This window comes from Antennarius striatus, chromosome 17, assembly GCF_040054535.1.
Source record: "Antennarius striatus isolate MH-2024 chromosome 17, ASM4005453v1, whole genome shotgun sequence".
Classification (NCBI taxonomy): domain Eukaryota; kingdom Metazoa; phylum Chordata; class Actinopteri; order Lophiiformes; family Antennariidae; genus Antennarius; species Antennarius striatus.
In genome coordinates, this window is record NC_090792.1 from 15,705,619 (window position 1) to 15,732,591 (window position 26,973).

At 42.6% G+C, this 26,973-nt stretch overlaps 5 protein-coding genes across 6 annotated transcripts; 1 reads left to right on the forward strand and 4 right to left on the reverse strand.

Annotated features, from left to right (window-relative positions):
• Positions 1 to 1,727, reverse strand: LOC137611462 (uncharacterized). The gene is made up of 4 exons (XM_068339688.1): positions 1,382 to 1,727; positions 866 to 1,198; positions 546 to 746; positions 1 to 291 (listed from the first exon to the last, which is right to left on the reverse strand). Exons 1-4 carry the CDS (start codon positions 1,460 to 1,462, stop codon positions 139 to 141), a joined length of 768 nt encoding a protein of 255 aa, XP_068195789.1. The 5' UTR covers positions 1,463 to 1,727; the 3' UTR covers positions 1 to 138.
• LOC137611264 (uncharacterized) lies at positions 1,603 to 3,591 on the reverse strand. The gene is made up of 6 exons (XM_068339367.1): positions 3,298 to 3,591; positions 2,545 to 2,932; positions 2,324 to 2,425; positions 2,016 to 2,177; positions 1,852 to 1,928; positions 1,603 to 1,774 (listed from the first exon to the last, which is right to left on the reverse strand). Exons 2-6 carry the CDS (start codon positions 2,755 to 2,757, stop codon positions 1,603 to 1,605), a joined length of 726 nt encoding a protein of 241 aa, XP_068195468.1. The 5' UTR covers positions 2,758 to 2,932; positions 3,298 to 3,591.
• Positions 3,592 to 5,462: 1,871 nt separating this feature from the next.
• On the reverse strand, positions 5,463 to 15,073 carry foxo3a (forkhead box O3A). Its single transcript, XM_068338468.1, has 2 exons — positions 12,756 to 15,073; positions 5,463 to 9,180 (listed from the first exon to the last, which is right to left on the reverse strand). The coding sequence occupies exons 1-2, from the start codon at positions 13,311 to 13,313 to the stop codon at positions 7,894 to 7,896; spliced, it is 1,845 nt and encodes a 614-aa protein (XP_068194569.1). The 5' UTR covers positions 13,314 to 15,073; the 3' UTR covers positions 5,463 to 7,893.
• Positions 15,074 to 15,211: 138 nt separating this feature from the next.
• Positions 15,212 to 19,620, reverse strand: afg1la (AFG1 like ATPase a). 2 transcript variants are annotated; one of them, XM_068338469.1, is made up of 13 exons: positions 19,488 to 19,620; positions 18,908 to 19,113; positions 18,249 to 18,300; positions 18,072 to 18,173; positions 17,871 to 18,001; positions 17,696 to 17,795; positions 17,549 to 17,607; positions 17,379 to 17,461; positions 17,224 to 17,294; positions 17,043 to 17,143; positions 16,097 to 16,237; positions 15,901 to 16,011; positions 15,212 to 15,541 (listed from the first exon to the last, which is right to left on the reverse strand). In XM_068338469.1, exons 1-13 carry the CDS (start codon positions 19,612 to 19,614, stop codon positions 15,410 to 15,412), a joined length of 1,416 nt encoding a protein of 471 aa, XP_068194570.1. In that variant the 5' UTR covers positions 19,615 to 19,620; the 3' UTR covers positions 15,212 to 15,409. The 2 variants fall into 2 exon arrangements, with proteins under 2 accessions (XP_068194570.1, XP_068194571.1); XM_068338470.1 differs by having other exon boundaries at positions 15,399 to 15,625.
• LOC137610711 (sex comb on midleg-like protein 4) lies at positions 19,209 to 26,581 on the forward strand. The gene is made up of 8 exons (XM_068338471.1): positions 19,209 to 19,313; positions 21,376 to 21,612; positions 21,916 to 22,045; positions 22,141 to 22,341; positions 22,494 to 22,655; positions 22,727 to 22,951; positions 23,043 to 23,188; positions 24,154 to 26,581. Exons 2-8 carry the CDS (start codon positions 21,382 to 21,384, stop codon positions 24,277 to 24,279), a joined length of 1,221 nt encoding a protein of 406 aa, XP_068194572.1. The 5' UTR covers positions 19,209 to 19,313; positions 21,376 to 21,381; the 3' UTR covers positions 24,280 to 26,581.
• The last annotated feature ends 392 nt before the right edge of the window (positions 26,582 to 26,973 follow it).

A 26,973-nucleotide genomic window follows, 5' to 3' on the forward strand; every position in this document is an offset into this window, starting at 1 on the left:
GCTCCGACTGGGCCTGAGCTAAAGCGTTATAGAAGGCAGACGCCAGGAAGAGGGACGGATGAACCTCCAAGAGGAATATATTCATCGGGGCAGGGCTGCAAACACAATGCAAGACGATCAATACTCTTTGGGAGGACATCAAACGCAGAGCAGTTCGACTTCTACTCGCCTGCTGCCTCCGAGTGAGACCAGGTGTTTTGGGATGTAGTTCAGAGGAAGACCATAATCATGAACAGAGGCTTCCTGGGTGTCTTTCCAGATGCGTTGGAGGTATTGCCGCTGGTTTTCTATCTGATGAGACAAACAACATCATCTTGAAGGTGGGATCACAGTTCTCATTAACCCAGGGAATGGTCAAAGACATCAGTAATGCTGCTACCTTGACCTTACAAAGGGGTTTGAGCAACTGACATGGTTTGAGCAACAAAACCGAATCTTGGTTTGAACAAAGACACAGCAGATTGATCAGCAGATTGATCATCTAGAAAGTTTTTTTTTGCTGAAACATCTCATTTGTGTTGACCTAAACTTTTCAAAATTGTTACCTGATTGTTCAAAATGCCTCTAACAAGCTGCTGGTGGAGTCGCAGGCAGTCTATCTCACTCCTGTAGGTCTGAACAAAGTATGCCAGACTCGGGTCCAGCTGTGGTCTTCTGTGCATGATGTCAGTAATAACCTGAGCAATTGAAAACCTCTCCTCAGTCCCTGCTGTATGCTGGTAGGCCTCATAGTAGCAATTCAAGAGCTGGAGAAGGAGAACCGTCAGATGAACACTTGTTTTAGTCCATCATCATCATCACCTGAATCCTTACATTTGATTGAGAGATACAAAGATCTTGAAAGTGGAGGTTAATGAAAACAAACCTGTACTTTGCTTTCCAAAAACTCCGTCTCACATGTCCATAAGTCAAGAAGAACAGCAACACGGTCCACATCGGTTCCAGCCCAGGAGTCCATGTCCGCCCTCCAGGTGTCGCTTTGCTCTACTTTTCCTATTTTGTGAATCCTGTCTCTCTGGATGAAACAGGAGCCGACTAGAAGAAGCTCGTTCTCCAGCTCCTCCAGGTCCTTCAAGGCGGCGTCATACATGATGTAAAAGCCTCTCTGGTCCTGAATGTGAATGAACCGACCATCTGAGCTGTAGAAATCATGAAGGTTCTCCACCTCGGCAAACTCCATGAACTCTGAGCAACGGATCTGAAATTTAAAAAAAAAAAAAAAAGCATGACTGCTATGATATTTATGGAGCTTTTAAGATCCTTCTAACTTCAGTTTCCTCTGGTGAAAACTTTTAGATATTACCTGGTGGTTCCAAAATTATTCTACGCATCAAGTCTGTGTTCTAATCCCAAACAAACCACCGCTTTGACACGCCGTCACCTTGTAGTCAACAGGAGTGTTGTAGCTGTACTGGAGTGAACCCAGACCTCCGGCCTCTCCTCCTACTCTGGCTGCATTCATCCAGCCCGTCTCTTCCGCCGTGCTGCACAGCTCTCCCTCCTCCAGCCGCAGACCCGCCAGGTCAAAGGTCAGCGTCCTCTCCACAGAGCGCAGATAGTTTAGCAGGCCCAGAGAGACGTGCTGTGGGTGGGACAGTCCAGTTAAATCCCTTGGGATTTTTCCGCCCAGTGGATTTTCACCATGTGCTGCCTCACCTGCAGCTGTCTGACTTTGAGATGACGCAGGTAAACCAGAGACAAGTAGGCGCCGCTGGTTACGATAAGGTCTGAGGTTCCTGTCTTTAAACTATCATCCAGGAGTTCCAGACTGTCACTAAAAATGTGGTAAGTACAGGTTTTACACTGTATTTCTCTGATTTTTGTGTGTATTACTGCATCAGTAATACACACCTGTCACCCGTTGAACTTGATGTGTGACTCTTCCCATTGCAGCCCCCTCTGCCTCCAGATTTCATTTCAAGAGTCTCCTAACAAGACAAGATGGAACTTTTACCTCTATGTCTTCAACACAGTGAGCGGTTCCACCTCTGTGCAGAAAACCGGGTGATACGTGCCTGACGGAGAGAAGCCGTGTGGTAAATACTCATCCAGATCTCAGAGGGCTTGTGTTTCGTCTCTATGCGATGAGAAACTGAGGAGGCTGTTGCTGATTTTGAATCCACGACATGAGCGGCGTGTTCGTTTAAAGCTGCAGCCACAAGAGACGCATCAGGGACCTGATCAGATGTGGAAGAGTACAACAAGATGAAGATGCTGGAATCATTTTAGTAGATCCTAAGGACTGACATGACCTTTCTCATCAGGGTAATAAATCCTATTCATCTACTAGCTATGAAGACCTGATTCAGAGCAGGATTCGCACCTGAAGAAACCTGCTGTGTATCTTCAGCAGCTCATCAACAGACTTCTTCTCCTTTAGCTTAGCGATGAGCTTCTGCTGCCATGGATCTCGTCTGGGTTTCACCTACACACACAAAGTCCACATTCTGAGTCATGCAATCAAGTTATGACTTAAACTACGACGGGACTATTGCTTCTCAGTGACCTAAATCTAAATTTTCTCGTCACATTCGGTCATCCAACCTGAATGTAGGGGATCCAGTTGGCCTCCTTCCTCAGGACTGAGCTCAGATGTTTCCTCCCCCCGTGGCTCTGTTTGACCTCTGTCCCATCGTACTGAGGAAACGTCTTCATCTGCTCCTGCTGTCTGAATATGGACTTGAACTCCTTCCACACCTGCTCAGATGGATCCACACTTACATCCTGACTGGTGTCCAGTTGCTGCTGAGCGTCCATTCATCCCTCGCCCAGCGGTCAGTGTTTGTTACCATGCTGAAGAGCTCCATCTGGTCAGCGGCGGTCCTGAGGTCCTGGGTGTCGTACAGCAGGTCGAAGTGAGAGATGGCGGCCTGAAGCTCCGGTAGAAAGTCCTCCAGGTGAGTAGTGTGCAGCGGAATGTTGTCAGCTGCACCTGAAGGACCAATAGGTCAGTGTGTGCAGAGAAAACAACCACAAAATCACCTCAAAGCTGTGTAGAGGTCATCGCAACTATTATTATTGATTACATCCCTTGTTTTATTTGATGCTCCCTATAATAATAATAATAGCATTACTTAAATTTAAAGCCTTATTTGTAAATCTCAGAAAACAAATCCTTAGCAAAGACCATTCCAAACTCTAAAAACTGTTCTGTCTTGCTGATCTCAAAACACCAAAATATTTTTATCAGTTAACAAATAAACCCTGAGTGCCAAAATTTATGAAATGAGTGTGTACATTTGGGTCTTATTTTCAATAATACACTTTAATTTTAAATTTCCTCAATTTGAGTCTCACCATCAACACGTTCTCTCTTACGCAGCGTTTCCTCAGTGACCTTTGCTTCTTTTTGGACTCCGTGTCCAGCTGGTAGGTAGTGCAGCACCCTGATGAAGGTGTGAATGGTCTGAACGGAGTGCAGATGGCAGATCAGCCACCGCAGGTAAATAATTACGTCCTGCTGAGAGAGCAGGTTGGCAGGGTTTCCTCTGTCGCACAGCATCATCTCTCTGCTGGCCGCCAGTCTGCGAGATCTCTGAACGGCGTCTTCGTACTCGCTTGTCAAGCGTGACACCAGCTCCTGAGGAAGAACACCAGCAGGGACGTCTTTGTTCATTTTCAATCTGCATCTGGCAAAATTTCATGTTTCTTGTTTTTGCACTTTTGCCAGTATTCTAAATGTTCAGCATGGTCTGTTTGTATTGTACTTGTGTACATTTTATAAATAGATGAATGCATTTCATTTATTTTGCAGCACTTAATAGATGAATTCTCTCAAACTTTCCTCTTTATTTTTAGCTTCTCACATGTGAATTTTGGCTTTTACAAAGTGTGAATCTCCATTGTGAACTGCAGAAAAGGAAAAAATCCCCTCTTGAGAATGTGTCAGAGTTGAAAGAAAGCTGAGACTCACCTTGTAATGGGGGTAAAGCTTCTGGATGACGCCGGCATGGCGACAGAATCTCCTCCATCTCAGCATGAGCAGATATTTGACGTGAGCCAAGTGATATGATCTGTTGGTGTAGAACTGCAGATGAAAAGGAAAGCAGGATGAATTTATACCCACTTTTGACTCAACAGGGGTTGTTTCTGAAATGGGTTGTATATGTATAGCATATTTAATACACATGACAGGATTTGGAGAAGAACTTTGATTTATGGTCTGAGCGGCTGGGGCCCCGCTGTCCTCACCTGGTGCAGTAGAAGAGGCAAACTGTCAGGAGTGTACTCTATACTCAAACAACTGTCCAGCTCCTTCTGCATGACGTCAGCCTCAGACTGAACCGGCAAAGCTTTGGCCACCTGCAGCCAGGAGGACAGATCGGTCCAGGAAATGTTCATTATAACAAAAGAAAACATCAATTCAGCCTTTTTTTTTTTTTTTTTTTTAAAAGCTCACATTTTCCTGGATGTTCTTCACTTGAAAATAAATTTGAAATAGAGAAATGAATTAATTGCATGATAAAATAAATCCAGTCTCACCTGGAGGCCTCTTTTCAGCACAAGTTCTCGCTCGGCACGGAAGAAGGAAATGTCCTTTGGAGGTGAGATAGAACTGAAACTGCGCAGGAAATTTTTGACCACATTGCATTTAGAGAGTGATTATGCATCTTTTCTTATTGAAGAATCATAAAAAATCTCATACAAATGTAAACTCTAAGCGTTTTATTTGTGCAACTCAACTTGCTTGGTGGTTTGAGTTAGTAACAAACACCAAAAGATCAAAACAAAACAAAACAGGAGTTATAAATACATAACCTTCCACACCTGGAGGGCACTGCTTTTTCTGGAAATCCACTCTCTTGTATTTCCTCCATGAGTGCTGAGAGTTGACGGGACGCCTCCGCCTCCATCTGCTCCACTTTGACAGAGGAGGACACCCTGTAGACATCACACATGGCGGGGCTCTCCCCCCTCCCCCGTCCAGAAACACCTTCACAAACTGGGACACCTCGGTCGGTCCTGCTTAATCTCTGCTTCATCTCTGCTTCCACATGACTGACTTGTTGTGGTGTAACCATGGAGACAACATCCAAGAATCACCGTTTCCTGTCTGTCATGTGGGTTGTGACCGACCTACAGGGGGCGCTATCGTCACACTGCAGTCTTGCTTTTGCTAGAATATGCTGTCATAATGTTGGGCTTTTTTTTTTTTTTTTACCTTACCATTCTTATGTTATCTCTGATACACACTGTGGTGTGTAAATATGACATCATGCCCTGTGCACTGGTTTTTCAGCAGCACACACCTCACCAGTCATGTATTCCATAACCTTCACTTAATCTCATTCCTCTTGGATACAGCGTGTGATTGGTTCTTAGCTCATGATGTGATGATCCAATAGGAAATCAGACCCTTGGTGACTGCAGTGTCAAGTCTGAAACTGTTCCAATTCCTCTAGAGACAAAAGGAATATAAATATAACAATAATAATAATTAAAAAAAACAATTTTCAGTGGTTCTTTAAGCTTTATTTACATGCACCATCTCTGATACAACCATGATGGGAACTGTGGAGGTACACTTTACAATGACGTTTCTCTTTTTTTGTAGGAGCAATAGGAAGACATGGTTGGCAGTGAGCTTTTTTTAAAAAATTAAAATAAACCCAAAAATTATTGTGTAATTTTAGGACGCAATCAAAACGAGATATTTGGAAGCACTGTTGTGCAAAATTTATTTTTGTAAAACCAAAAACCTGTTACACAAAAATCTGATATTTTCCAATTAAATTTAAATCACTCAAATTACAGACATCATTCATCAGTTCCCATATTCCTTGTTCATAATAAATGACCCGCTCCAATGTGAACACATCTGTCCTCCAGAATACCCGATTTGTTATTACGAGAGTCATCTGGGTCACCAGAGGGAAACACTTGAGGCAGATTTGGAGGGCGGGGGACTCTTTGTCAGATTTTAGGGGGACACGACCAACGGGGGACAATCTGAATTGTCATCTGTTTCTGATGATCTTCAAACTGACTGTTCTTTTTAAGTCAGGGGTCAAAAATGAATCCAGTGTTGAATTCAAACATGATAGGTAAATATCTTCCTTTCACATTATCATGGCCCCAGGGCCTTGGTCCTTTGGGGCCGTGATCCTAAGGTCCTACCCTAACTTGTTGTGGCCTACAAGCCGGCCGTAACGATATTCACACAATCCTGAAATAATAAAATTTAATCTGCGACATTCAAGTGAAAACAAAATCTGACTGAAATAACTTCAGCCTGCTGATGTGAACATAGCTATTCATCAGTGCTGCTGCACCAAAAACATGTTCAATGCACAAGAAACGCTGTGAGTCGTCACACATCTTTTTTTTGTTGTTGTGTCTGCAGGTGACTTGTTCAGAAGCGAACAATGTGAGCTGCCTGCTGTTTGGACAGATGTGTTCACATACATGAAGGTCGCTATAGCGATGAAAGTGAACTGTTAACAACCAAATGTGATTTGAGCAAACAACCAAAACAAGGTTCGTGACGTGAAAGTAGTGAGCAAACCATCAAAACCAAAGTGCTTCTACACCGCCCTAAAATATAATGAACGGAATCACATATGTGCATAAGGAAAATAAAATACGTTTACAAATGCCGTTATCCCAATGATAAAAAAAATAAAAGGAAAATAAAAAGTTCATCCTGCTGTTCCTACAAAAACTCTGCTGATGTCCATTTTTTTTTGCTCTCACAGCACTAGTTCTTAATATCTATACACTGTTTCTCCTCTTATTTCCACTTTAGACGCAGAAATATTTTGGCAATATTTAAAATACTGTTTCTTTCTCCAATGGCGAAAACAAAAATGGCTCTAAGTTACAACACAACCTCTTCTCACTCCTCCTTGTTCGGCGTCTGCCTTAGTGCTGATAAAGTTTAGTGCTCCGTGTGCGGCCCCTCCCGGCTATGTTCTTATTTATAGCACCAAGAACTCCTTCAAATTAACTCTGAAGTGCTGTCATTGAGCGCCGTGGAGTCTCTACAGGTGGTCTGTCTACTAGCTCAAACTGAGCTAAATCATGTTGTTCACTAAACATTTATTCTGTCCTAAACTCTTTATAATGACCGGTACTTTTAATATTGCAATAAGTGGGAGAGGAAGAGGAGGACAATGAGGAGTGGTGGAAATGGATCTGCAGCAGAAACACCACATCAACAAGACTTGAGTAATGCACCTCTTCAAAAAGAACGGAATTCACAGTAAAGTCACTAAAATCACAGGGTAAAACTTTCCAGAACAGAAAATAAAACATTACATACAAAACTCACACAATGTAGATCACATCTGGATAACAACCCTAAGCCTCTACAGATTGATATTTGGTGCTTGACTCTGTGTATCAATGAGGAAAAAAAAAAAAGTCTATTCAGTCTCTCAAAGAAACATCCTAGATTAAAAATGTCAAGTATCCTCCACTGGAACGTAATAATGAAACATTCTCTGCAGCTTTTTTTTTTTTGTGTGTGTAAACAGGCCGTCACTCAGTCTGACAGCTGGTTTGGCAAACGTGTTGAAAGAGAAAAGAAAGCAGGGTGGAAAACATTATTCATCTTCAGTGTTGTGTATCGTTTGTGATACTATATGAGTGATTCCCTGAGACTGACATGAGTCGATGCTTTTGAAACGGTGTTAAATGAAGTGTCCTGTACTTCCCCTCCCAGTGTTGTTCTCACACCAACCTAGGCATTGATCTTTTTCAAAGATATTTTTCAGTGGAGATACCAGTAAGTGTCTCAGACACTTAGAATACAGTACCGAATGTAATGCCTCACATTAGAAATAATGAAAATAATACTACATGATTACACTTTTACGTATGTTCTTTCTACAAGACAGGCCGGTGAAACTCAAATTTACAGTTTCCAAACTTTCCAAAAAAACAAGAGTTTTCTCAGCTTGGGACCCAGCTGTGAGGGGACGTTGGTTTGGAGCTGGAGAAGCTTCCTGAACTCCTGTTGGTGTTCTGGGCGGAGGCGAGGCGGGAGTCAAAGCTGAGATCTAGGCAATCGGCTTCCATCAGTTCGTTGCGGATGATGGAGTCCATGTCGCACTCCAGGCTGCCGTTGAACACGTCCAGGTCCAGATCGGCGGGGAAGCGATCCTGACCAGACAGCTGCATAGACGCGTTCTTGCCGGGGGTCTTCAGGTGTGGCTGCTTAGCGGCGTTATCAGAGGCCGACAAGCCAGCTTGCCAACCGGGAGCTGAAGCGCTTTCAGCCTGACCTTCGCCGGCGGGGTTCGCAAACGCGGGGTCCTTGCGGAGCAGCATGGTGTTCCGGCGGGAGTTTTGCAGGTTGATGGCGGCGCTGGCTTGCGACATGAGCGGGTCCGACTGCGTGAGCATGACGTTGGCGGGGCCGTGGGAATCCAGGCTGAGGAGATCTTGCAGGGTCTGGTCATCGCTGAAGTGCGAGACGCAGGAGAAGGTGGTCTGCTTGTTCTCCTGGATGGTCTGCATGGGCGACTGCCGCAAGCTCGTGATGGACGGAGGGCTAAAGAGAGGGTTGGACCCGTAGACGCCGGAGGGGCTGCCCAGACTGCTTCCCGAGCAGCTGAAGGTAAACACTGAGGACCCCTGACCGTTTGCTCCGACGTCTTCCTCTCCAGGAGGAGGCTGCTGGGACGCCGTCAGGCTGATGTTGTCCAATAGGTCATCCATCAGGTTGTCAGAGAGCCCGTCGTTGAGGTTCATGGTTCCCGCCAGATCGGACAGCCCCGTGTGGCCGGTGGAGGGGGACATGCTGCTGGGGCTGGAGTAGAGCATGGGGGACAGGGGCGAGTCGTCGTCCGGCACCTCGTCCAGCTCCAGGTTGGCCAGGATGGGAGACAGACGGCCGCTGAGGGTGCTGGCGTTGGAGTTGGTCCGAGAGCGGAAGTCCGTCCAGGCGTCCAGCTCGTCGCTGCTGCGGGAGGTGGGACTTCCTGTCCATTTGGAGAGGCTGGATGAGCTCTCGGAGCTGCCGTCCTGAGCCGCCTGCAGCGAGGCTTTCTTCTTGGTGGCGCGTCCTCGGGCGCCTTTGATGTATTTGCTGTTATCCATGGATACCGCCCGCCGCCGGGGGGCTTTGCCTCCTTTACCTCCTTCTGGGTTGACCATCCACCAGGAACTCTTCCCAGTTCCTTCATTCTGGACTTTTACAAAACGGCTATGGAGGGACAAATTGTGTCGGATGGAATTCTGCAATAAAAACAAGTGGAAATGATTACATTTAAGATTATTCCTGCAGATTGTCTGTAAAGGAAAAGGCATTGGATATTTTCAGCATTTGGTTGCTCAGTATGTAGCCTACTGCTAGTACGTTAGCAGTAATCTTAGCCTTAAACGGAGCCAACACCATATTGTATTTCAGGGAATCAAAATGTTATTTTTGATTAACTTCAAAATACAGAAGGTTTCAAAAACCTAAACATGAGGTACACAAATGTTGAAGACGTCCCACAAGGCTTTTGGGTACAAGACAGTTCAATTCAACAACAATACGCTACCCGTGCCGTTTCTTCAAGGAGACGCTCCTCCTTTGCACCTCACACTGTACCCTATTTCGGCAGCTCCCAAAAGATCTGCAGGATTTCCCTGGAGGTGTTCCCAACCACGTCCCAAATGAAACAGCTGGAGCCAGAAGGACGGAGCCACGATAAGCCAAACTGCAGAAGCTGCAGAAGAACCGTCTGCAGCGATCTCTACTGGCCGAAGGCCAACATCACCAGAGAACGGATCATCCAAGTTAACACACAACGGCTTCAGAATATGTAAATGTGAACAAAATTGGCTCTCACTGTTTTCACCGAGTCAACAAAAAGACCAATTGGTATCAAACCTTCGCTTCAAGCTACTTTAACAATCAGGAAGACGAGCAAACACTTTTAATCAACTAAGCACACAAAGCTTAATCCTTAATTTAGCCCGTAGTTCTTAATTTCTACCCAATGTATCTTAACTGGAAAAGCTGAGGACTTCTGCCAATGAAATAATCAAGATTCCTCACCATGCAGTCAAAAAAGTAATAGATTTAACATGTAGTCCCTGTACATTACAATTCTCAATAGCTTAGGAATGACTGGATGGATCTCCACGGCAGAGGAATGAGAATCTGGTTCTGTCCACACAGACGATGCCCATCCATCAGCTTGATTTGAAAGAAATGGACCATCATCAGCCTTAACCTTTAACCTGACATTTAACTCACGCCACCTCAGTGCGGCTTTAACCAAACCCTCCACATTCCCTCATCCGCTGGACAGCATCCATTTCCATTCGCTGGGTTTATAACCAGACGGCTGGGTTCATAATTAAAACACAACAATTTGAAATGAATAATTCGTATGTGTATATTTGTACAACAAACATCTAAAGACAATATTTCTGTTGAATTTCCTCCTTAATTCCCTCCATTAATTAAGACTGGAGGTCATGTGATCAAGCATGTTTTTTTTTTGTCCACAACTTCTTCCAAACACTCGGGATATGGTGTTGAGTTGAGTTGCATCCAGAGCCAGAAATAGATTCTGGATCACTACTTGACTTCCTTCAAAACTGCAATCGGAGCAACAATTTAGCTTTTGATCAGAAATGATATAAAAATAAAGGAAACACGTTCATAACTTCTCTCTAACCATCTTTCTTCAATGATATATATAACAGTACAGCTCTGTAGTTTTTTTAAATCTCGTTTCTTGCCATTCAGTCTCTGTCTGTCAGAGACGTTTGACTCAACTCTCTGGTAACTTATGAGGTCATGGATTAAGAATCTGCCTTCTTGCATGGCATTAAATTGCATTATGGCACAACAGCAATCACACTGATGGAACACACCACAATGTCAAGGATGAGAGATTGGATAGAAGACTAAATTATTGCAGAGCAGATGAATATTTTCACACTTTTTCATCGTGTGTCCTCCTCCTGTACTCGTGCAAGTTCTGGATTCTGGACCCTGCATGATGTGAATGCTGCACAGGTACAATCCGTACGGCGTTTTAAGGAGATGAATCACAAAGAGCTACTCCTGCCTGCCCCTCCCCCATGCAGCCATAGCAGCTCTGCAGCAGCCTTTGAGCAAAAGCCTCGTTCTGAGCGGCGAATGGAGCGATGCCAGTTTAACCAGTGCCAGATCCAAAGAGAAACAGTGAGCTTCTCTCACACTGACCTACATAATTTATAGTCAGCTGATTGATTCTGGTGCCACATGAAGAGACAGTGTGGCACACAGCAGGGTGGAGCCCCCGCCTCTCAGGCTGGATCCTCCTGTTGGGGTCTGGTGTTATAGTGGGTGGGTGGGGGACCAGTCCAGTCCTTCAGTGTGGACGTTGTCCACACAGCCCCCCCCCCCCCCAATCAACCTTTAGTCCGATTTCTGAATGTCACACAGCGAGAAAGCATCTCAGAACTGCTGATGCCAGCATTTCTGAAACATTAACCCCTTCCGCTGCAAAACGACGTCTGAGGAATTAACCATTTGATTCTGTGTAGATGAATTAGCCACTCACACACACACACACACGTTTTGAAGTCATTTCCACACAAAAGCACAACATTTACATATAGAATTAATTTCTACAAGGAAATCCACATCCTGGAATCTGTTTCAAACTGATGAATTAAATTCCAACCTCTGACTTAAATAAACCCAACAAATCAGCAACACCATGAGCTTATCCAGACTAGTTCTAGATGGGTTATCTGGTAAAGATACTTTAATAACCCATCACTTCTGTATCGAAACATTCTGTTATTTTCTTTTATCAGTGACTGTGATTCGTGATCGTAGTTCTTACTTTTTATCATGAAATCCCAAAGAACATTCTTCCATTCAATAAATATTTTTGCCAATGCAAAACTTGCTACCATGATATGATTGAGGAAAACTTATTCTATGTCACATAAGCCTAAAGGTTTGGTGTTAAATATCATACAATTAAATGCATATGTTGGTAAATGTATTTATTCACTAGTCACTTCATTTGATTCGCTCTTATTTTTTTTCAAAAACTCATAATCTGACAGAATACCAGTCAGTAAAATTGTTTCTTTTCATCAGGTCACTACTTCATGAACATCCTGTTAGCTACCACCAGACCAAGCATAAATAATCTTAAATCTTAGACTATGTTGGACTAGAAGGAGGACAGAATAAGTCAGACTAACTGGATTAAACCTGGCATACTTGACGATCTTACTTTATGGACCAGACCTCTGCATCCACTGGATTACTAACCCACTTCCAGAGTTTCTCTAAATCCTACAAAAGCTTCCATCAGACTTGAATCCACAGCAGACGAATTGGTTTTTCCAGGCCAAACTAATCCTTAAAAATCAAACAGAAGCAGGAGCTGGTGAGAAGAAGCCCCCCTGTTGGGGTGTGAGCAGTTTGAAAGTGAAATTAACCGCTAGGAGGATGATGCAAAAACTAGAGTGGATTATCGTGAAACCTGGTGGGAGGATGGACCAGAATAAACCTCATTCAATACTGGAGGAGATATGGATAAAGGAAAAATAAAAGGCTGCTACTTTCGCACTATTTATACATTTTCTCTGCCTTATCAGACATATTCCTGTCCAATATCTCATTATTTTTCCACCTGGAATTCCAGTTTGCTCTTAGATGACACTTGACTAAATTTAAGGGGGACTGTTTAGATTTGGTAGAGGTTTGCCCCCCCAATATTTCTTCTACTGAACCTGTACATGTGTGTGCAGCCTCTGCATCCCATAGCAACAGCCTGCCCTTTGTAGTGATGACAGCATCAGCTCACCTTCCAGCCAGCAGAGCTGTTACTGTCGCCTTTGTCCTTGAAATACGGCACAGACCTCACCATCCAGTCATAGATCTGGGACAAGGTCAGCCTCTTCTCGGGGGAGCTCTCGATGGCCTGGGTAATCAGGTCTGCATAGGAGTAATTGCCCCATGCGTTCCTGCGGGCGGAGGACTTCCGAAGCTGCTGGGAGGCAGAGCCGCTGAGCGCCGCGGCGGCCGGAGGGGTCTGCGCCGAGGAAGGCGAGCCATCGGCGGCCTCCTCTTCTTTGCAGGGCTCCCGCTGGACCTCCACGGGCTTGGAGATCGAGATGCTGCTACTTGTTTCCCTGGGGTTGGTAGCACCACCACCACCACCACCACCACCACCGCTGGCTTTCTGGGCATCGCCACTCCCCTCATCATCCTCCTCTTCGGGGATTACGTCAGTGTCATTTGCGGGCTTGCCCGCACCAGACTCCGGACGGGGAAGGGGCCAAGTGCAAGAGCGCGGCCGTTTCTGGGGCTCGAAATCCGGATCTATGTCTAACGGGGGCTCGTTGCAGGGTGCCTCAGCCATGTTAATCGATTGTGAAATCACTCAGATCGAATTCCATCAATGTATGCAGGAACAGAGGCGATTTATTTACTACGGGTGATCTCCGAGTCCAGCACGTGTCCGTCTATCTGTCCTCCTGCAGGGCGCAGCGCGCACCGCCGAGCGGCAGCGTGAAGAAGCCCTTCCCCCGTGCACAGCCCACACCCTGACCGACACACATTGCAATTTGCGTAAAATATGCAAAATATGCAAAGGAGATCAGCGGCGTTCCTCCACACGCATCCTGTTGCGCGATCCTGCGACGCGCATTCCAAAGAAAACCACTAATGCCACCACATCAGCTCTCGATCGGTGCGCGCACAGCTGCCATCTTGACCGTTTCCTTCTACCCGAGTTCTTTATCATCCACAGAGCCGAACGAGCGGGGGTCCCGGATACCATCAAGGCGGAGATCGCGTTCTTTAAGGCCCGGCCTGCCGCTCACGCAAAGCTGGGTGGTGTTTGCGCAACCTGGCTGCACATCTCCGGCATCCCGAACACCACCAGCGACGGCGCGTCCAACCGCCTCCGACAGCCTGCGCCTCAGTCAATGCGCTGCAGCAGCTGTGCTGGGTGCAAACGCTCCGAGTCCAGCAGAACGGGGGGGTGGGGGTGCAGATCCTGCCCCATGACTGCAAATTAAAGCGACAGTATGAAGAAAGCAGTGACGTCACTGCGTTCACATTGACTGTATTCTGGGCAGAGGATGTCTCAGAATGACAGCACAGCTGGAACGTTTGAATGAAAAATCAGAAGGAAAACTATCAGAATTTACCCTGATTTTTTTTTTTTTTTTTAAATTTTGCGTGAAATGTTATTTTAAAGGAACCGTTCACCTGAAAATGGAGTCAGATTTTCTTTACTCATGTATATGTTGATGGTAAGTCGCATGAAATTTCTTTCCCAAAACCAAAAAAAGCTTCTGAAGCTAAAATATTCACAGACCATGTGTTTATTATTATTTAGTTGGAGTTAGTTTGTATTTTCCCTTTTTTTTTTTTTTTACTATATGAAGCAACAGCAGCAATAATATCCTCAAATCAATTTAGAAATCTGGGTTTCAGAAGATTTGAGTGACAGTGTCAGAATTGTGTGGAATAATTTTCTGTTTTCTTTAGTCCCCATTGTCTTTAGTTGTGTAAAGAATACTTTGATGGTTTTATTGTGAAGTTCCGTTTTATTTTTTTGGGTGAACTGCTCCTTTAAGATGATTGCCTTCATTATATTACTGTTTGTACTGTATTATACTTGGCTTTGCACCTGTTGATGAATGTTCCATCAATCGACCACCACCAGGATGTCAGGAATACAATTCATTATAAAGTATCTAAAAAAAATCAACATTTCTATATACATTTTCAAATTTTGTACAGTATTTTTTTATGATCAATATTACACAAACAACATCCTTGGAATCTCAGCCACATTGATCTCACAAGTCTTTGTGGTACAAATAAAATTTATAAGAATGATCCAATAAGTTTGTTTCCACAGGGGACATAAAATGTTTTCTCACTTTCTCTGCCCACATTAGTTTGTTTTTAGATTTGTGTAAATGAGCAAAATGTTAAGACTATCAAAAATAATAGACAGTATGCTGAAGTAAGCTCGTTTACTTTATATGTAAAATACTGTCAGATTTATTGATCGGTGCATGAGACACATCAATGATCAGAATTGACGACAGTTCTTAGCTTGTATTGGACTAACATATATTATATGTTCTGTGCTTGTCCTTTAAAGTATAGATTAATACGTTCCTTAACTGTTCTTCCATCTCTTCCACAGAGTTATAAAAGCATTTGGACCAAAATGAGTTAAAAGCACCTTGACACCTTGCAGTACATATTAAAAATGATCCATAAAGTGCAACATCAAAATAAAAGGCCTTCAGATTTTAATAAATATTCTCTGTACAACATGGACTGTTGAAGGGGTCCCGTTGGGTGCGTACTGGATAGGAGGGGTCCCGTTGGGTGCGTACTGGATAGGAGGGGTCCCGTTCAGTCCGGGCTGTTTTACAGTTGATATGGAGTAAGCTGGTCGTGTAACACAGTCGACTTTTCCAAATGTTACACCTAGGATTTGGTGCTTCTGTCTCCTTCCAACCAATATTCCTCAGTCTGCATCTCTATGAGTCGAGATATCGTCCTCTGGAAGGCGAACTTTTCCTCTTCTCCGGTGAAGATGGACAGATTGCTGGCTTCATCCTGGGAAAACCACAGCAGACTCATTTCGAAGTTAACAGCTCAGGGTGTATCAAGCTTCATTTAGGGGCCACAGCAGGCCCCAAACTGAGAAGACAGATATTAATTACGTTCTGAAAAGGAGCAGTGCCAGCAGAAATCCCTGGGGTTGATGTAGACGCTAGAAGTATGAACTACATGGAGGTACGTCACGCTCGCTTTCAGTTTTGTGCTTGCTTTTGATAAATAATATTTCCTGGGATATTTTAAGGATAATCTTGGACCTGAACCATAATTCAAAATGTGTATTTACCTCCACTAATACCTGAAAGAACACACCTAACATGAAAAACTGGTTTAGCTGTGAATTGAGATCCTCTCACCCGTTTCAGCCCCAGATCATCCATAAGAATGTGACTCTCGTCGTGACCGTCATCGCCATTGTGGACGAAGATATCCTCCAGTGGATGATCTGCTAGAATCACCACCCGCACCTGCAGCACCATTCAACAATTAGACAAGAGCAGAAGTCTGGTATTCAGCAGAGGTCTGGCGTTGATGCGGGGGAAAGCAGAGAACCTTATGGTCGTAGAAGGCGTCCACCAGTGTGATGAGCCGCCTGGCTTGAGTTTTCTTGTTCAGTGTCAGGAGAGGAATGTGTCGAATGAAGACTGTGTCAAACAGCCTGGACATCTCCAGGTAGTCGCTGGCACCTAAAGGCTGTCACATTCAAGCACAGCATGTATCCATTAAAGCTCAGGGCACACTGTGATGCTTCAAGCTGCTGCACATTTTTCCATTTACAGGGTTTTAGTGTAAACAAAGACACAGACCGACATGGAAATTAGCTCAAACGTTTCTGAAAATGTGATGATGTCTACACGTTTTTGAGGTGATGTGGATAAATGATTTTGGTATGTATAAATGTGAGGAAATGACTGATTCTTTAATCCCTTTGGTGGGGGAATAAAGACTTAAAGAGCTGGGGAAGTGGAACGATACTCCAAGGAAAAACTTTAAGGGAGAAATGAACAAAACTATAAGAAATGTATTCTGTGGTATTATGACAGTAAATTTAGAAGAAAAACAAGGTTTTATTTCTGTCAAGAAATCATTTTAACTTTGCAAAGCTGGTCAACTTCATCACAACCCAGATGCCAAAACTTGGACTGGATTTGACTTTCTATTCATTCTAAAGAAATAATGGTAATTTCAGCCCAGAATCACCACGTTATCATTAGCATCTGGACTTTTAAAAATAGACTGTAGTGAATTAGGTGTTTGAAGAATAGTAAACAATTAAATTCATTCTCATAAATTTGTGATTTCAATACCAGAGAATATTTCATTGTCCTTCCTGAACTGTTGACGCTACTTGGGGTTTTTTCTTTTATCCTTTGTTACCTCATTTTGTTGTATGGCTGCCAGGCTATGGTTTTTTTGGGTTTTTTTTAAGTGTATCCACGGTACACATATTCTGCTGAAAGACAAAACCATCCAAGATGTAAAAGAAAGACACACTCACTCTGTCACACAACTCCTCAAAGGTACAGTCTGCTATGGTCCCACATGCTTTGTTCAGACGCACTTTCCTGTTGTGGACATTCAGAACTCGTGGTCGTGTTACTGGGGAGGAGAAAGCGCATCATCCACATGACACCATGCCCATGAGATCTAATGACATCAGCAGTACAACAACCACCTACTGTCATTCTGCTTAAAGGCCATCTCATCAAATATCTTGTCTAGACTGATTTCTGCGTCAGGTTCACTGGAGCTGCACATAAAGTAAAATGGAAATAATATCATCATTTAACTCCGGCTCAGAATGATTGTTGTCGTCATTGCATGGACTGCTTACAGGAAGAATAGTTTTCCAGCAGATGGCCGGTTCCTTCTGCGATAATCGATTCCAGAGTCCAGACGGAGAGTTTGACAATAATTCTGCAAGAGACAAAAAAAAAACCATCAGCATTTAACAAATTTTTTTTTTTTAAATGCATGTCTCTTGATATGATTTGCTGGTCTTACCTGCAACACAGCAATAAAAGGTACGAAGTTTACTCTCTGCAGCCCGTTTTTATACAAGTCTGAGGAAAAAGATCTGTGTTTGTTAATTAAAGGTCAAAAATATCAAATATCAATATCAAAAATATCAAATATCAGCTCTATACTGACCTTCAGGGGGGCGATTGGAAGTGGCCACAACAACAACACCATTCAAAAACAGATTCTCAAAGAGCTGCTTAAGAATCATGGCATCAGCAATATCGGTGACCTGAAATATGTAAAAGAAAAAAACGTTACAAAAGCATTATCAAAATTTTATATACTCCTCAGAACGTATCATTACCTGAAACTCGTCAAAGCACAGCAGACAAGCTTCCTCACTGATCTCCTCAGCGACTGGAGCGATGGGGTCGTAGGATTTGGCCATTTTTCCCACTTTCCTCTTTGGCATACTCTGTTTCAACCGATGGATCCCTTGAAGGCCAAAGAGGAGAAGGAATGAGCTCCGTTTCACTCGGCATCATCAGCAAAAATGTAAACTTACTTTTATGCACGTCCAACATGAAACCATGGAAATGAACCCTCTTCTTCTTTTCAGTCTTCACGTATGAATAAAACATGTCCATCACCATAGTTTTTCCTGTGCCTGAAATGACAAGGAGCATACAGAATTAGCTTCAGAAGAATGACAGAAATAACACGTCCACACTGAATCCCTCACCAACATCGCCGTAGATGTAGTAACCTTTTGGAGGTTTTGGTTGTGTGAAGAACTGGAAAGAAGAAAATAAAAATATCAGCCAAAATTATATGAAAATAAATACAATTCTACAGCATAACAGAATAGGCAATTATATTATCATTGTTTCCTCAAAAGGTCAAAAATGATTACTGTAGTCCTCCATTTTTTATTTAATCTCCACTATTGAGTGTTCTAGGACTCTATGTTTTCTCCTGCTTTATTTTTCTGTAATACTTCTTAAGGTCTTCAACTGCTTCTCATTAAATATTACAAATGGGTTAACTATGGACAAAGGAAAGCCTGATTAAATTCCTTGTGATCATAATAAGACAATAATGAAAAGACTCAGCAGGTATATAATCATCCAGACTCAGCAAAAAACACAACAAAGTCAAAATGAGTGCTGATTTTGGATGGAAAAGAAAAGTCTATTTTGTATGATTGCTGTATATCACTTAAAGTGGTTCAATGCGATGCTTATATTCTCTTACTGTGTTGTATGGAAACGAGAACCAAAGCAATTGGTTGTTACTTTTTGACATTTGTGGCAAAATGTGTGCATTTTTTTAAAATATAAAAAGTAATTTAAAAGAAAAAAAATCAAAATAGATAAAAATCGTTTGGGAGTTTCTCTCTACCTTGGAGAAGATGGAGGTCGGCGTGTTGCTGTATCCTCGGAGTGTTCTGTGAAGCTGCTCCAGTCTGAGCAGCACTGCTTTCTGGTGCTCGTCCTCCCGCAGTGACCCGTCACTAATCAGCCGGGTGTAGTGATCCAGGGGGCCGCTGAACCCGGCGGTGATTCCGCTGCTCTCCTCCACCGCCGGCTGGGCTTTCCCCGAGTAACCTTTAACAAAACGATGACAAAGGAGGTCACAAGATAAGCGTCTGTTTCTTCCTTTTTATTTATTAATTGGAGGCATTTCAAGAATTCAAGGAAAGTTACAAGAATAAGAATGCTGATGTAAGCAGGGACTAAAGGTTAGGGAGAGCTAGTTTGACCGCTACCAGAACGGGTTACAACTGGAAATAAAAATAAATAAAAAGGTAAGTCTGTGCAAATATCCAAAATATAGGCTATTACCAGGTTAAAGTTCAGCGGATGTGTACTACAGTGGTAATTAAACGTATCGCTACCTTGACATTTCAAAACAAATTAGCGGTACAAAAACCAAACGGACGCTTTTGAAATCAGCATGACTCACCAAATACGGGTCTCACCTCGTCTACAGAGCTCCGTCAAACATTTTAAGAACTTTCTGGAGGAATGTTCCTCTGTTAGAAGACACCTAACGCCCAGTAAAGCTGAGGGTGACATCTTTAAAGACAGCGGTATGCACGCCGCCATCTTGGTTTCAAATTCCGTCAAGTAACTTTATTAACATAAACAAAACACAGTTCCTGATATGGGCCGCCAGGGGGCGCAGGTTCAGTCAAATCACGGTCCTGGGCTTTACGCCAACATACAGTATACTGTAGCACTATTGTAATGCATTATTCAGGGTTACTAGTAATGATATTTCGATTAATGTAACATTAATCTATATGAATCATCAGAAAATTCTGAAAAATACATCATAATTTGGCAACTTCAAGCCTGAAAATTGTTTTTCTTTATCAACCGAAAGTGATAAACTCATCATTTAAATTACAATGGTGTGACAATGTAAAATTATCTATTAACACATTACAGGTTTCTTGAAGAATTCATTAAAAATGTTTCTCCCTTAATGATGTTCATCATCTATAATCCAGGACTGCAGCAAAAAAACATTAGATAATTGATACATTTGCCATTGATTTTTTTCATTATTTACGCGCAAAAATTCCAAACATGTTTGTTATGGTGTCCCACAGTTCAAGGTGTACAGTCAAGTGATAGTGGAATCTCAAAGACCAACGTGATAAATAGTTTACTGTCATGCAAGACAAAGAAAATCATTCTTACAGCTTTGGTGATAAAATATTTTACTGGTTGTTTTTTGGGGTTTTTTTGTTTGGTTTTTTTACTATTTTTTTCAGTTGACTAAATAATTTGTGGCTTTTTCTCCTGTCTTCCGACCACATTTTTCCTTAATGTAACAAAAACTATCATTGTCATACGAGCGTAAACCATTTATAGACCGTATATCCTCACTATAATTCTAATTATAACCTACACAGCTTGAACAGACCAAACATGGCTGGCAGGGTGTTACAAGGCTTACAGGCTTGTTGCCATGACAACAGAAGAGCCGTTCTCCCTCTCTTTCTTCAATGCACACACACACACACACACACACACACGCACGCACACGCACGCACGCATGCACGCACACACACACACACACACACACACACTACAGTGGAATCCTTTGCTTTGAGATTTGCCAGTGGAACAGATACAGTAAGGTGTGTAGGGGACAGTCCACATCTGCTTTTGATGGTGAGTGCTGCTGACTGGCTATTGTTTTATTTATTTAAAAATATCTGTTTATGAATCTGCTTAAAATGAGACCTGTATATATTTCTTAGTGTTATCCCTGCTGCACATTTTCTTTTGTCGCTCCATTTTTATTTTGAAAGATAAGAATGGAAGCTGTCATCGCAATGCTAATTCATAGCTGGGTAGCCATGGTGAAGTCAATCCCCCCCCCCCCACCTCCCCCTCCTCCAGTGCCACTGCTGAATGCATTAGTCTAATGAGATGTCTGCAGCCTGAGTGCTGAGCAGCAGCAGCAGCAGCAGCAGCGGTGTGTGTTCAGCAAAAGAGGACGAAGGAAAAGCTACACACAACAAGAGGAAGATGGCTTTCCCTGCATTGTTAGGGATTTAGCTTCACCTTTCCTCTCCTGGGATTTAAGAAAAAAGGGCTTGGCTCTTGGGCTTTTTACAATAGGAGACAGCAGGTAATAGACACCCCCCTCCTCTGGCAGGTTTATTGGTGTGTTATCTGTGTGGGATGGAGGTGCCGTTTCCTCAAAAGCTCATGCATGGCTGCCTTTTGTGTTGTCCATTAGCTCGGTGCTTCTCCTCTGAATTCTGCAGTCTCAGTGTTTTGATGCTGGCCTCTCTGCTTCCTGTATGCCTTTGCATTTCTATAGCTTGGTCTTGTTCCCTTTGTCTCCAGCTCCAAATGAGTGTACCTGCAGCAGCGGCTCAGAAAGCAGACGGCAACAACAGTGAGATGCAATCAGCTGCAGTGGCTCCCTCCTTCATCCCCAGCCAGTCGGGGAAAATACCGGGCAGGAAGAGAGGGAGACCTCCACTCCGCAATGTCGCCAAGATGGATTTTCCAAACCGGTACCCAGAGTCACTCCCTCCGCTCAAAGTGCCGAAGAAGAGGGGGAGAAAGCCAGGCTTCAAGGTCAGCCAGTTTGGAGGGGAGCACTGGGAGGGGATTAGATATGATGTGTGAGTGCAGTGTGTTTAAAAATGCATGTGTATACAGACAGGCGCAGACACACAGGCTCCATGGATGTCAGATTTTGTGGTAGTTGACATCTGTTGTAGGTATGGGACACAATATGGGACAATTTCTATATCTGAAGGCTAAATATCTGACTAGGTTCTCACTAAATACGTGTCATAAAACACACAGATTGATATTATTCCACCATCAACCTCCCAATGCCTAAAACCGTGATGCAAAAACTTCATTCTTCTGCAGCTCAAACCGAGGATGGTGATGACCCCATTGGCCATCTCTCCACCCAGCAGCACCCCTGAGCCCGACATGAGTTCCATTCCACAGGATGCCGCCACCATCCCCCACTCTGCCACGCCCCAGGTGCTCACAGGTAGGTCACTAAACACTCGGTGTAGGTGAGCATCGGCAGTCCTTAGATTTAAAGTCTGGTCCTGATCGACTCACTCGATCTTGCTGTGTTTTCAGTCTGTATCTACATCAACAAACAGGCCAACACAGGCCCCAACCTGGACAGGAAGAAAATCCAGCAGCTCCCCGATCACTTCGGCCCCGACCGACCCTCGGTGGTGCTCCAGCAGGCCGTCCAAGGCTGCATCGACAGCGCCTTCCAGCAGAAGACGGTGTTCACTCTCCTCACGCAAGGATACGGCGGAGAAAAGATATCAGGTGTTGTACAAAGACCTCGATCAGGTGTTGCTTTCTATTTGTTCAGTCACTTTTTTTACTACTTTACCTGAGGTGGAGTCCCATCGGTAAAGATTTAACTCGTGCATTTGTGAGAAATCGCTCATCGACCGGTTCCCGTTTTGCTCTTCCAGCCACGTTTGATGGGAAGCAGCATCTTCTAAGCCTCCCCGTGGTGAACAGCATCGACTATGTGCTTCGTTTTCTGAAGAAGCTCTGTCGCAGCTTGCACTCTGAAAACCTGTTCAGCGATGAGCCCATTACCCAACACAGTGGTGGCTCCTACCACTCTGATGGTACTTCTAAATGTTCCGTCCGTCAAATCAAAGCTGCTGCTTCCTTCAGCTAATTCTCACTTTGCCTTCAGCGGAGACATCTATGGTGGACGACTACCACTTAGACCAGTCCGATGGCAAACGCTACTCCGTGGACCCTGGAGATTCTGCCTTCAACACCATAAGTTCGTCCTACTCTCCAAAGTCCTCCTTTGGGTTTCGTTCTTCACAGCAGTTCTCCAACGGGTCGGCCTCCATGAGCATGTGCCGGCAGTCGTCCACCAGCCCAAACGCTTTCCCAGAGAGCAACAGGACAGGTGGGAAAGCCTGAAATGACAAAACTAAGATTGTATTTCTGTAAGGGGACCAAATTTAAGCTCCTTTCTTTTTATTATTTCCTATATTTAGGTTATAATACATCTTCAGAGGCCCAGGAGTCCAAAGCTCCACCCAACAAGGACCCGTCCACCTGGACTGTGGAGGATGTCGTGTGGTTCATTAGAGATGCAGACCCTCAAGCTCTCGGCCCCCATGCAGACGTCTTCAGAAAACATGTAAGTCTAACTTCTATTCAGTGTCATCTGTAGTTTATAAGTAACGCAAAGATGTGAATAATGGGAATTTTGCATCTTTGAATCATCTGCATTGCAACATTCATGTATAGAATTCACGTTAACACACTTCTTTCCATTGGGTTTTCAATGCTAAAACCTTCAGAACCCAGTTTGAGTATGTGCTTTCCCAGCATATCGATTGGTTGAACAGATGAACCAATGAATCACTGCCAACCTCCATGTTGAAACTCCTGCGTGAAATATTAACCAAGAGAAAGGACAACTTGTTACAATAGCTTTGAAAATGGACGGCAAGACAAATAAACGCTTGTCAAGCTGATGGTTGTACAGAAATGTTGCTATGGCAACCACCGGATATAAGTCACTTTGGTATTGACTGTGCACATTTCAACAGAAATTAAAATGTTTTTTTGTAGAAGGGATACTTTTGCCAATCTGACACGTCTTTTTACTGTTATTGACCAACGCTCCATTTGTCCAGTGTTTTCTAGAAAGCTGATGTCTGCTTTGCATTTTTTGGAAGACATTGAAAATATATTATATTATATTATATTATATTATATTATATTATATTATATTATATTATATTATATTATATTATATTATATTATATTATATTATATTATATTATATTATATTATATTATATACATCAAGATTCACAACGAAATATGAAGGGGTTCTTTTTTTAACCAGCCTGGCATTCTCCTGCCAGTGTTTGGTAGAAATCTTTCCAATAGTTTTTATTTAATCCTTCCCTCAAACAAACCAACAAACATGTCACATCACTTCAGGCTGGAAGTATAGAGACCGTTAGCACTTGAGGTGACTCCAGTAGGCAACATGTGGTGGAAAAACACCTGCATTTCATTCTTGACAGACTGTGTTCAACACGTCTGATTCACTGTTTCTAGCTGATTTGACACCTTCCTCTGCTCCTCCCAGGAGATCGATGGAAACGCTTTGCTGCTCCTGAAGAGCGACATGATCATGAAGTACCTGGGACTGAAGCTGGGGCCGGCCTTGAAGCTTTGCTACCACATCGACAAACTAAAGCAGACTAAGTTCTGAAAACCGTCTCCAATAGATTCCTCCTTTGAATTCAACAGTCCGTTCGGGAAATTCCAGGTCTGTGATACAATGAGAAGGGGGTAGATGCTGCATCACTTCCGTTAGGACCCCCAGAAGTAAGATGAACCAACAGGGTTATCCCAGATTTGTTATTTCTAGGATGGCGCTAACTTATCTAAGGGTCCACAAAGTACATGCATGCAGAAACCTGTCAGAATAACATTGTACGATATAATTTAATCAACACCGTTACAGTCTTATGGTTTAAGACATTTCTTTATTTATATTCTGTATTCCGTTTTACATGTCCTCCAAACTAATCGCTGTTATTAAGGTGGAGCCTGGTTGAGTTGAAGCCCGTTAGCGGCGGCGACTCAATCCATGATTCAAGGTAACATTCAGGCTCAAACTAAACCACAAGTTGGGTCAAATTAGCTGCATCTGCTTCTTCAAACGAGTTTTGGAGCAGTTAACAAGTCAATGAGCAGCAGCTGACGGTAGCTCTGATGAAGGATGTCTCTTGTGTTGAATAAACAACCTTTAAATTGTAATGTTTGTCCTTTGGCGCAACATGAAGAAGTCGAAACGCATCCATTTTCCTCTGAATTCATGCTCAGGTTTGTGAACTTAAGATAGTCTGCTATTTTCAAGGTCGCATGAAAAGAAGGAAACTGACTGTTATCATTTCACTGCTTCCTGATTGGTTAACAACAAACACCAGATCGATCATCCAGAAAGCCCTTGGGCAATTCTTATAAATGTTAAACAGTATATTTGACAATCATTAACAAAAACAGCTGACAGCATTCAAAAAGGTCGTAGATAATATTACAGTCGAGTTTGTTTCACTTCAAGACTTCTAAAATGTTTTCAAGATTTAAGCAGATATTTAACAGTAAATTAAAGCCTTTCTTCTTATGTTTTTAGATGTTAGCAAAGAAATTCTAGATTAAATTAAATTCTAAAGTTAACTGTCATCTGATGGTAGAATTTGAGCTCAGCATGCAGTTTTACAATGCAGAGTGTTCCTTCAGATTGTCACCGTTGTCCTGGATGTGGTGAAATGATGAAATGACTTTTCTGATTCTCAGCTCAATTTATAATTTGAGAACTTGCGAATAACATCAGAGGAAAATGGTTTCTTTGTGAATACAGGCTGTGCCCTTCTTGTATGTTGTTAGTTTTTGATTTCGTTAACATCTGTCCATTTAGCTGCTTAACTGTATTCACAAACTAGCTGAAAACCGTGTCTGTCTGAAATTCAAACATTCCGATCTGATAAAATGAGGGAAAGGTAAAAGAGCACTTAAGGAAGCAAAGCACCTTGATGCCCGGATCTCATTGATTCTCTGACGCCATATGTGAGGCCATTTTGCAAAAAACGCCGATAATAAACACAAATTCTCCCTCTCCTTATATTTCTTCTACTCTTGGCATAGATTTTAAATTCAAAACCAACATTATAATGAATCCTACATGTATGTGTTAAAGGAACAGTCATTATCTACGCTGTTCTTTTAATGTGATGTAATCAGTAAAAGTCGGTCAGTGTATAAAACATGTTTGTCACACAAACATTCACAAACAGCTGCTGCATGCAGGTTTTATTATACAGTATATTCAAACATTAAATGTATAACAGAAAACATTTTATACCAGAATAAACTCACATTGTCAACATTTACCGAGCTGATATATCTGTACTGTTAAATTACTACGTTGTTTTCGATTGAGAGATTTAGAAAATCATTTTGATAATATTTTTTCACATTGCTGTGTAACAAAAAAAAAAAGTAATCTTCACATTGGATTTGTTTTTTAATTCTAATTTTAATATTAAAAAAACTATAACCTAGACTAAACAGCCTACATACCTACAGTAGCTCTCTTAATATATATAAAGAAAAATTGTGAATGTGATATATTTATGTTTCAATATGCAAGATTGTTACATGCCAATTATCTCCATAGAGGGTTCTTGTAAACTCATTTTTAACATTCATACGTTTTTATCAAGCACCGGTGTCGATACAAAAACACTATCAAAGCTCATTTAACACTTAAACGGACATGTAAATGGGTATATAATATAGTATTGCTTTTGTATGCCACTTTAAGTGTACAGTATGCATCTTTTTTTAATCAATTAACCTTTGTAAGTGAATGCTGATGTAAAGATGTAAGCCATGCCTAGTCAGATCAAGCTAACGTGTTTTATTTTGAAAATCCACTATGCGTAAGCGTTCTACAGAAACCTGATTGGGTCAACATCCTATGCTGGTGCTAAATTTATCAATGTATTTGTGTATTGTGACATGTAAAAGAATATTATGTGTACATTGTACTGTATGTGTCTATTAAATTAAGAATTAATCACAATTTTGTTCATCATCAATCAGATTTTTTTTTAAATTCTAGTAGCCACATCATAAATTGTGATGGAGGATTAATTTGGAAGTAATCAACCTGTTTTCAGTTTAAAAGGATCCATATTTGGATGTGAGTCTGCTGCGAGGATTACTTAAGCTGGAGATGGTTCATCTGTGCTTTAAAACACATGTTTTTACCAGACTCAGAGAGAAGGCTGCAAAGTAATAGTCCTGTGACGGTTTAACCCCCACAGAATGAGTCATTGACCATGAAAGCATACCAGCAGCATTTTAAATAACATTGGTATTTTTGTTGTTTTGATAA

Excerpts from the sequence above, each read along its gene's own strand:
- LOC137611462 (XM_068339688.1), bottom strand. The coding sequence starts at position 1,462 with ATGAATGCAGCCAGAGTAGGAGGAGAGGCCGGAGGTCTGGGTTCACTC. Across the intron at positions 1,199-1,381 it reads ACACTCCTGTTGACTACAAG|ATCCGTTGCTCAGAGTTCAT; the intron begins GTGACGGCGTGT and ends TTTAAATTTCAG. Across the intron at positions 747-865 it reads TTTTGGAAAGCAAAGTACAG|CTCTTGAATTGCTACTATGA; the intron begins GTTTGTTTTCAT and ends CTCCTTCTCCAG.
- afg1la (XM_068338469.1), bottom strand. The coding sequence starts at position 19,614 with ATGGCGGCGTGCATACCGCTGTCTTTAAAGATGTCACCCTCAGCTTTA. Across the intron at positions 19,114-19,487 it reads GACGGAGCTCTGTAGACGAG|GTTACTCGGGGAAAGCCCAG; the intron begins GTGAGACCCGTA and ends GTTTTGTTAAAG. Across the intron at positions 15,542-15,900 it reads ATGATCTGGGGCTGAAACGG|GATGAAGCCAGCAATCTGTC; the intron begins GTGAGAGGATCT and ends TGGTTTTCCCAG.
- LOC137610711 (XM_068338471.1), top strand. The coding sequence starts at position 21,382 with ATGAGTGTACCTGCAGCAGCGGCTCAGAAAGCAGACGGCAACAACAGT. Across the intron at positions 21,613-21,915 it reads GGAGAAAGCCAGGCTTCAAG|CTCAAACCGAGGATGGTGAT; the intron begins GTCAGCCAGTTT and ends ATTCTTCTGCAG. Across the intron at positions 23,189-24,153 it reads CAGACGTCTTCAGAAAACAT|GAGATCGATGGAAACGCTTT; the intron begins GTAAGTCTAACT and ends TGCTCCTCCCAG.
- LOC137611264 (XM_068339367.1), bottom strand. The coding sequence starts at position 2,757 with ATGGACGCTCAGCAGCAACTGGACACCAGTCAGGATGTAAGTGTGGAT. Across the intron at positions 2,178-2,323 it reads TACACAGCAGGTTTCTTCAG|GTCCCTGATGCGTCTCTTGT; the intron begins GTGCGAATCCTG and ends ACATCTGATCAG. Across the intron at positions 1,775-1,851 it reads TCAAGTTCAACGGGTGACAG|TGACAGTCTGGAACTCCTGG; the intron begins GTGTGTATTACT and ends CCACATTTTTAG.
- foxo3a (XM_068338468.1), bottom strand. The coding sequence starts at position 13,313 with ATGGCTGAGGCACCCTGCAACGAGCCCCCGTTAGACATAGATCCGGAT. Across the intron at positions 9,181-12,755 it reads ACAGCTCTGCTGGCTGGAAG|AATTCCATCCGACACAATTT; the intron begins GTGAGCTGATGC and ends TTTTTATTGCAG.